Source organism: Gadus morhua, chromosome 17 (genome assembly GCF_902167405.1).
Source record: "Gadus morhua chromosome 17, gadMor3.0, whole genome shotgun sequence".
In the NCBI taxonomy this organism is placed as follows: Eukaryota; Metazoa; Chordata; class Actinopteri; order Gadiformes; family Gadidae; genus Gadus; species Gadus morhua.
The window spans coordinates 4,920,514-4,929,389 of record NC_044064.1 but is presented as its reverse complement, the minus strand read 5'-3'; the positions used below and the strand labels follow the sequence as shown (position 1 = coordinate 4,929,389).

The 8,876-nt window shown below is 45.5% G+C and overlaps 1 protein-coding gene across 1 annotated transcript; it reads left to right on the top strand.

Moving 5' to 3' along the window:
• The first annotated feature begins 671 nt into the window (after positions 1–671).
• LOC115529388 (uncharacterized) lies at positions 672–5,212 on the top strand. Its single transcript, XM_030338082.1, has 18 exons — positions 672–813; positions 895–947; positions 1,418–1,507; positions 1,655–1,782; positions 1,950–2,090; positions 2,178–2,246; positions 2,332–2,502; positions 2,585–2,681; positions 2,761–2,969; positions 3,056–3,209; positions 3,282–3,481; positions 3,560–3,680; positions 3,772–3,977; positions 4,057–4,174; positions 4,296–4,465; positions 4,574–4,674; positions 4,752–4,864; positions 4,949–5,212. The coding sequence occupies exons 1-18, from the start codon at positions 785–787 to the stop codon at positions 5,101–5,103; spliced, it is 2,325 nt and encodes a 774-aa protein (XP_030193942.1). The 5' UTR covers positions 672–784; the 3' UTR covers positions 5,104–5,212.
• Positions 5,213–8,876: the final 3,664 nt, after the last annotated feature.

The following is an 8,876-nucleotide window of genomic DNA, read 5'->3' as shown; positions in this document are numbered from 1 at the left end:
CGGGGTTTTAATCCTGGAAACACTATGCAATGTCATCAGGTCAGAACATAAGATCAGAACGGTCTTTCCGTCTGAACAACCCAAAATTCCTGAGGTGTGCCAAGTCGACAAACTAATAACTTGCCATCATATTACTTAAGGGCATGCGTATCTCCGAGCGTCTCAAACATAAACCAAAATAAAACGGGCATAAAATGAACAAGCGGGACATGTTTGCTTCTATGAAATAGAGCTCTTAAGCAAATGATCTGGAACGCTCTTTCTGCGTGCAAATATTGAAGAATAACGAAAAACCAAGGATAAGAACGGCTTGCTAAACAATACATCGATCAACGTCTCTCCCTAGGCACACTTGCAGAATCCCCCACACACACACACACACACACACACACACACACACACACACACACACACACACACACACACACACACACACACACACACACACACACACACACACACACACACACACACACACACACACACACACACACACACACACACACACACACACACACACACACAACACACACACACACACACACACACACACGCACAGAACTATGAAGCTATGAAGCTATGAAGCTAATTGGCTTGGAGATCGCACCTGCAATCAATAAGGCACGTGCTGCTGGCCCCGGACCTGTATAAAGACGAGACAGGACGAGATCAATTTATGTTGTATTGGTAGCCTGCAGCTCGGCGTGCACTTTGGAAAACGTGTCCTTTGCATTAGCGTTGTGTAGTTTTGCTATCAAAGTAGCAGTAGATACGGCCTGTTGCGATGTCTCCAGTGGCTGATTTTCTCATTGGGTGAGTTCCTTTAAACCGCTTTACCGTTGGAGCGATTTCAGCTTTTATTTTTTGTGGTAACTGGATCTTTATGTTTAACAGGGTGTTGGTTGTCTGTCTGTTGGCAAGTGGAAGATGCGCCGACCTTCCCACTGGTAAGCTGCATATGTAAATTAAATCAGTCATTTTAATAATAATCAAGCAGCAACAGCGGTTATCAGAAATCGCGCTTAATGCAGACATTATGATCATGCCATTTATGGTTCATACGGTTGACGGAATAGCCTCAGCTTGGGTCTGGGGATGTGTGTAGCAAGGGCAAAGGGGTCAGGGGGGTAGCCTGTTCAAAGTTGGCATATTCTGTCTATTAGTGCTATGCTTGTGAAATTTAGTATTTATTTAACTGTTTAGTCAGCATCCAACATTTGTGGGTAGTCATAAAAGGCCACGGGCTGGGTATGTACTTCTTGCTGAATAATAATACAATTTTATATTTGTCTCAATTTGTGCTGCACTCCATAATAATGGACTTGGGCATGGCCAGCATTTTTAGAGGTGTTACACTTGTCCTTGCAATCTATGGTACATGTTTTTAGATGGATCTTTTATTATCAAATCTACACAGGAACCTTTGGTGTGGACTGTCTGGATCGTTACTTCCGGCTAGGTTTTGACACCACATTCACAGGGGAAGACGTCCGCTTTGAGGCTGTTGGTAAGTCACAACACGCACCCCTTTTAAATTATAGCTCACTGAGCTAAAGACGACATTGAGCTGGTCATTTTCTTGTCCCTTGTTAACACAACTTGGGGACTGCCATTAAGTGTCCTAAGGATGACCTTTCACCCCCGGGCATTGCAGATGATACGGGGGTCCATCCAATCACCGAGCAGTATGCAGCAGAGTGCGGCTACAGCGTCAATGTGCGGCCTCACCTGGGCTTTGCTGAGCTCCGGGCGTCCTACTTCTCCTGTACCGCTCTCAATGAGGTGTGGGCACCAGGTTGAAGGAAGGCTGGCCTTTCTCTTGCATATTAACACTGCAGACAGTGCCTAACCCTTTTTTAATGAACTGAATTCATTAAGTTGGGGAATTTTATAAAATTTATGCATTGTATCGCAAATGTGATCGGTTACCTGTACGATGTTTATCGCAGGACGACGAAACATTCACGTTTAGCTTCAACATGATCGTAACGCAAGACGGTGTGGAGGAGACCTACGATGTGAATAAGACGTGTACACTCGCACTGCCCTGGTCTTCCAGAGAGCTCAACTGTGAGGTCAACTACATGGAAGTAAGCCGGCACAAACTGGACTGACGCATGTGGAGGGCGCTTTGTGTCCTTGCTGCTTTTAAATGGTTGCCTCACTTCCCTCTACAGCTAACCATGAGGAAGGACATGCACTTTCCGGGTACTAAAGGTGCTCATTGGACTTCCGCTGTAGATAATGTAAGTTGACTTGACTCACTAAAGCATCATGTGGAAATGCAGCTTAAAGCACTTTATTACCAGGGTGTTTTTCATTCGTCCCCAGGTGTACGGTTTGGCTCACGACGATTGGCAAGTACTGTTTCAGAAGGGGGACCAGCAGTTTAGTCCAATCACGTTGTCCACTGCAGAGGAAAACGGATACACGATTAGCATGACTCGAGGGAGATATGTCTTCCGTATGCCATATGGACAGCCTGACTCTACCGTTACCCTTGTAAGTTACTCTTTAAAACGGCAACCCAAGCACTGGCTGCTTGAGGTGTACCTCTTGTAATGCAAACTACCTTCTCCTACAGGTTGACGGCGTGACTGTGGACACCGTGCACGCGACACTGTTCACCAGGAAAGGTTGGACTGTTCTCGTCGTGGACTTGCTTGCTGCCTGCCCAATGAGTGAGTCGACATTGGCGTCACTGGCACATTCCACTTCCCGTTGCCTGCACATACTCAGGAAGGGTGTTTGGTTCCCCAGGCGACGGGTTCTACAACGACAGCAGTCTGGTGTGGCTAAACCCCCTGGAGACTGGCGAGACTGACCAGCAGAGCCAACGACTCCGCATCGGCGCCAATGGCCAGCTCCTGGAGCCAGTCGAGGCCGCGGCGAGGGGCTACAACATGGAGGTGTTTGGGTCTCAGGTCCAGGTCACCATCCCTTTTGATGCCGTAGGAGGCTACAAGAAGGTGGGCAGGACTGTTCTTTCCTTGGCCGGCGCTCTGGATTCCTCAATGCTTCATCCAGGTGACGCCCTTGCCTGCTGTACTTTCAGAGCTTTGTGCAGCACAACATCTACAGCGAGTACTACCTCTTCAATATGTACTTTGAGAATCAGTTCATTGACGTGAATCAGATGGACACCAGACTGCGTCAGTACAGGCCGCTTGTTTCACCACTTCTGTCATGGCCCAAGATCTGCATAAACCGTAAGTAATCTTCGTTCAAAAGTCTTTATTGATATCTCAACCAGTATGCTGACTGAGCCTTTTAAATCGCAGAAACGGTGTTGTCAGAGCATACTTTCACCGTCTACATTGGGGTATTTGCCGGAGATGTACAGTTGACTGCCTTGATGTTGACTGGCAGGGAGTATATTGGTGATGTTATGAATGCCAACATCTCGGAAGTTTTTCATCCTAATTTCACCCATGGTTACACTCTGGGGATGCGCTTCAACCACCCTATTGTCCCCATGGAGGTAGGATCCTTTATTACTGTTTATGATTCAAATGCTTTACTTGAACTTGCTCACAATTGAATACATTTTCCCAACTAGCTCTCTGAGGAGGGAATTCTGCAATACACTTTGGACATGAACTTTACACTCTCCATTATGCCTGCGATGGTGGAATCCTTTTATCACCATGCTACAGTTGTGGCAGTGTTTAAAGATGTCTGTAAGTTGACGCACTGGCAAGCTCTTCATCTCTTGACCCTGTTCAGCATCTCCTGTTAACCTTGTACTATGGACTTTGTTTTTGTCACAAGTTCCCCCGATCTTTGAGGCTCACTGCTATGAGAAGGGCATCAGCTTTAAGCTGGACTTGGGGCCCTTTGCCTATCTGTGGGCAGTCTATGCTGGCCCTTACCCACTGACGGAGGTGTTTGCCATGGAGCAAGGGTACCACCTGATTAACACCAGTGAGGGTCAGATACTGAATGTGCCGTTGTTTTCCACTGGCTACATCTATAAGGTATTGTTCGCTTTTACATTTTGTAAGATGTGGGGAGCTTTCGGGCACAGTTAAACTTTGCATATGTTCTCCTGAACAGAACATTGGCATGAAGACTTTTGAAGCCACCTTCGAGATTCTTGTACGTGGCTTGAAGTCCTTGAAAGTGAAAGGCACCACCGTCAAAACTTGTCAGTTTGCCACAACTGAACTGATCGGTAAGAGGCTCATCATGTATGTATTGCGCATGTAAAGAAAGGGAGTTTTTTTCATGAACATCCTTTCATCAACAAATGATGGTATTACTTAAAGAAAAAAATGTGTTTGCCTTGTTTCCAGTATGTTCCCCAAAAGGACATGTGACCATAGTGGCAAACATGTCTGCCATCCCTAGTGCTGGGGACCCCTACAGGATTTCACTCCTGAACAGAACCTGTGGTGCCAAAGAAAGCGACAAATCGTCGGCCCTGTTCAGGTTTGGGGTCCAAACCTGCGGAACGAAGGTTAAGGTAATGCACCAGTTTTCAATTATTTAATTTCTGTCACCAGAGCATGAGCTTGGGACTTTTCTTTTCTTGACCGGCTTTAAGTAACACAGAGCACTGTTTTGTTTCTAGCTTACAAATGATTTTGTCGTCTACGAAAACGAGGTAGTCTTCGAGCCAAAGATCCTCACTGAGAAAGGACCCCCACGTCTGGCCATGGAAGCTCCTGAAAGGTGCGCCTCTTTTCCAGCTGGTCCCTGTCTGCCTAGTTAGCATTGTAGATATTAAACGGTGCCCTCCCTTTCCACAGGATCACTGTGCAGTGTGCCTATCACTTGTCTGGCCTCTATCGCCTGTTCCAACTCCACAAGTTTGTATCTGACTATGCGGGTGTTGGCAGCATTCGACATGACCCGCACTTTGGTACGTGATGACTCGTAAAGCGTTGCTCAATGTGCTCCTTGTTGACTTCTGTTAATTTATCCTGCATTGTTTTCTGTGTCCTAGTCCAACAGAAAATGGCGTTCGATGGCAATGATCCCGCCGCAGCCCCCCTGCTTAATGTGAGCAGTGCAGAAGAAATAATGGCTGATAAGCCAACGAAATACAGCAAAGTGGTCTATTTCCTGAAGGACTTGGTGACAGCTAGGTTTCACCCCTGAGAAGGCAATGCTCAAGCCTAGGCTCTAGTTTTACGATAACCAAATGCTTGTTTAGTTTCACAGATGTTAAAAGGATACCGTTTGCTCAATAAAAGCTTTTTCTACTAAACCTTGTTTGTAATGTCCTTAAATTGCCATCCTCGCACTCCATAACTATACATTTTTATAGGTCTGTATTACTTTTGTGTTTGGTCTTTGCCCTGCTTAAACCCAATGTCTGAATATCCTTGGACAATCATTTATACATGATAAATGATTGTCCACATAATGGACAATCAGTGTCGGCACATAATGTGTGTGTTATAAAAAAAATCACTCGCCTCCCCATCAGTGTGCTGAGGTCGGAGCCATCGGTAGGTTCACACAGAATATGCCGGATCAAGGGTCTTCTTGCTAAATGTAACTGCAGACCGATGTGTTATAGCTGCCCTGGCGTTCCATCTGGTCACTCAATACATTCCGGCCTAGAAAGTAACTTTCTTAAATTGATCATTAGAGTGAGGCCCCTGCCATGAACACAAGGTATAGATGACGGGACTGTTAAAAGGTCGGCATACTTGAACATAAAGGGCCGATTGCTCTGTCAGTTAGCATTGCGCAAGCTCTGCCGCGCTTTAAAACCGTACTCCTTAAAACGGAGGTTCTGGAGTTTAACACGCAGCTGCGCACTAGGTCGAACGTGATTGCTGTGTAACGACTCGTACAGGATCAGCCGATTCCTAGCTGACTCGGTTTAAACTGCTTGGAAACCGGAAGTACCCTGATTTCTAGTATACCCCAGCATGCAGTCTTAACTTAATGGTGGATACATTTTGTGCTATAATTACCCACAACTTAATGGGAATGTATGATGAACTTTAATATAATAAAAACGCTAATAATGTTGACATATATTATGAAATAGTCTAGGCTACTTTTTGTGGAAATCTGAGTCTGGAATCTGCCCTCAACTACGTCAATTAGCTGTCATTGTTATCTCTTAGTGTGTGTATTTAAACGTGACTACTTAATTAATTGAAGACGAACTATAGCCGCTTTTCCACTGCATGGTACCAGCGCGACTCGACTCGACTCAGCTCGCATTTTTGGCGTTTCCACCGCGATACCATGGTATCTGGTACCTGAAGTGGCTGCTTTTTCTAGTACCGCCTCGCTCTAGGTTCCAAGTGAGCTGAGCCGATGCTAAAAGGTGACGTCGGCAGACGGCCGGCCACTGATTGGCCAGAGAGTGTGACGAAGTCACGAGAGCGACATGGCAACCATGCTGGTAACAGCCATAGCAGCGCCGCAGCCAACATATTCCACTTCTTCAACTTCTTCAACATGCCAGCTAATAATAGTAATCGCATCGATGTCCTCCATTGTTATGTGGGTTGTCCATGCGTGGGTTGCGTAGGTGTTTGCGTCGCGTAAAAAAATACGTCACGGCCCTTTCGCGAAGCCGACCCCGCCCACGTCCAGGAGGTACTATTTGCGGTGGAAAACGACCCGTGCTGCTACCGTGTCGACTCGTGTCGAGCTACATGTGCGGTGGAAAAGCGGCATAATAGGCCTATGCGAGTAATTAGGGTAATGTCACGCCTGTCAATTCTCGGAGGAGAGTTAGGAACATTTTAGTTAAGCATTGACCTTTTTATGTTTCGTTGAATGGTACGATCCTCTGTGCGTTTATTTATTTTTCTTACATACAAATAATCTGTTCTTTGTAGAGTTTTAGTTGGGCACTCTAAGCAACTCCTATATTGTAGCCTGTATTGTACTGAAGGCCTACCTGGTGTAATACGTGTAAATGTATCATACCTATTATTCATTAAACTAATTCTGTGTGTGTGTTGGTTTTGATGGAGCCTTGTTTCATCCTGAAAACTGGTTTAGTCTCCTCTAAAACCACGTCAGTTGCGAGATTAGACTAACACGCACAAATACGCCCTCTAGTGTCTGATGTGAATTTCTCTGAAGACACAGCAATTGAGATCAAGGTAAAACGCAGCTGCAGCTTAAACCACAAGTACATATGACACAACAATGGAGTTTAAAACGTCACGTGACTTATTGCTTCACCGACGAGTTTAAACCCGTGTTAAACTCTAAAAAGTGGCTAAGCTAGCGACAGAGCCATCGGCCCATTCAGGCCTGCCGTACCACACCCACAGTATCCAGTGTAACCTATGCTAAGCATTATAGAAGCACCTTTCCTTAGCATTAGGAGAATTTAAACAGCTCTTATGCTCACCACTTGGATACATCAGGGTAAAGTTAGGAAGCTTCCTAAGCAAAGACTCTGACCGCAGCCTTTGAAACTGCTGATCACGGTTAAAAGATGACCTGTTATCCTACATAAAATAAAACTATTAATCCAGGTTAAAATAGGATAGCACATTTTTTATCCCAGATCAAATAAGATAATATGCACTAATTAATGATCGAATCCCACAAGTCACCCAAATTGCAGAAAAGAGTATTTTGCATCTCGTACTGTGTTTTTTGGTTTATTTCTTTTCATTTTTTTACAAATTGGGAAGATATGATTTTAATGTTATGTAACAGCCTGTACAATGCAACAAACTGAAAAAGAAAAACTAAAATACAAATCAACGTCTTGTACAAAGCAGCGAATGGGCCGCAGACAACCCATTTGTTTTCACATTTTGATTGGACAACGACCCATGTTCCCGCTCTGCCCATGGGCCGGGTCACAATGTATAGCGGACTCAACCCAACCAGTGCGAAAAACACAAAACGAAACAAATACACAGACTGGGGTGAAACGCATCTCACGTAAAATAACACAAACGTATCAAATTGGCAACAAAACGTGGTTGGTTCATAAACGGATATGCTTGGATCATTTCACCCCCCCCACCATAGATAATCGATCGTGGTGTAAGTGAATACTTAAGAGTCTGCGTTGGATAAAAACACCCCCCCTCCCACCCACATGTGTATGATCATGAAGCACATAAAAGCAGACACGGTACATTCGCATTCACAATGTAAACTTGTAGCATTTAGCCTGACGTAATGCCCATGAGGGACTGCCATGTTTCCCCGTCAGTGTGAGGGAGGGGGGGGGGGGGGCGGTAGAACGCTGACCACCAGTCAAGCGTTCTACCGACAGAAAGGTTGGCTGGAGACACAGGGAGGGGGGTCCTTCAGATAAACGGCGTCGGTAGGGACGAGGGCGGATAGCTAGTGCCGATGAGAGTGGGAACACGCGTATGTGCAAAGCAAATACAAAAGACGCCGTCGACTAGGTGTCTTACTTTGATTCCGTTTTGCTCCTTTAAATAGTTTTTACATTTGTGAGTATCTGAGTTAACCTCGAGGTTAACTTCACGCTTGAACCAAACCCTACATGCCCTTAGTTGTTTCCCGATGCATCGGCACATTAATGATGTTACTTCTAGGGTGTGTGTGCGTGTGTGTGAGTTCTCAGTTCCCCCTCCACAGTATTAGCCTGTGGGGCCCCTGACCTTCTAGAAGCCAAATATAAAGAACTACAAAATAACCGAACTACAAATACCAAGAGAGCAACAGAGTGAAAGACGGACCGACGAACAGGCAAACCTTGGTGAGAGGTGGGCGGGGCAGGGATGGACACACACACACACACACACACACACAAACACACACACACACACACACACACACACACACACACACACACACACACACACACACACACACACACACACACACACACACACACACACACACACACACACCATTACATGTGTAAACATTGTTCTTCTTCTGTCATCCTACAACCACAA

Bases quoted from the DNA above. Each gene is read 5' to 3' on its own strand.
- LOC115529388 (XM_030338082.1), top strand. From the start codon at position 785: ATGTCTCCAGTGGCTGATTTTCTCATTGG. The intron at 1,783-1,949 runs GTGTGGGCACCA...TGTTTATCGCAG, and splicing joins CCTGTACCGCTCTCAATGAG to GACGACGAAACATTCACGTT. The intron at 4,865-4,948 runs GTACGTGATGAC...TCTGTGTCCTAG, and splicing joins TCGACATGACCCGCACTTTG to TCCAACAGAAAATGGCGTTC.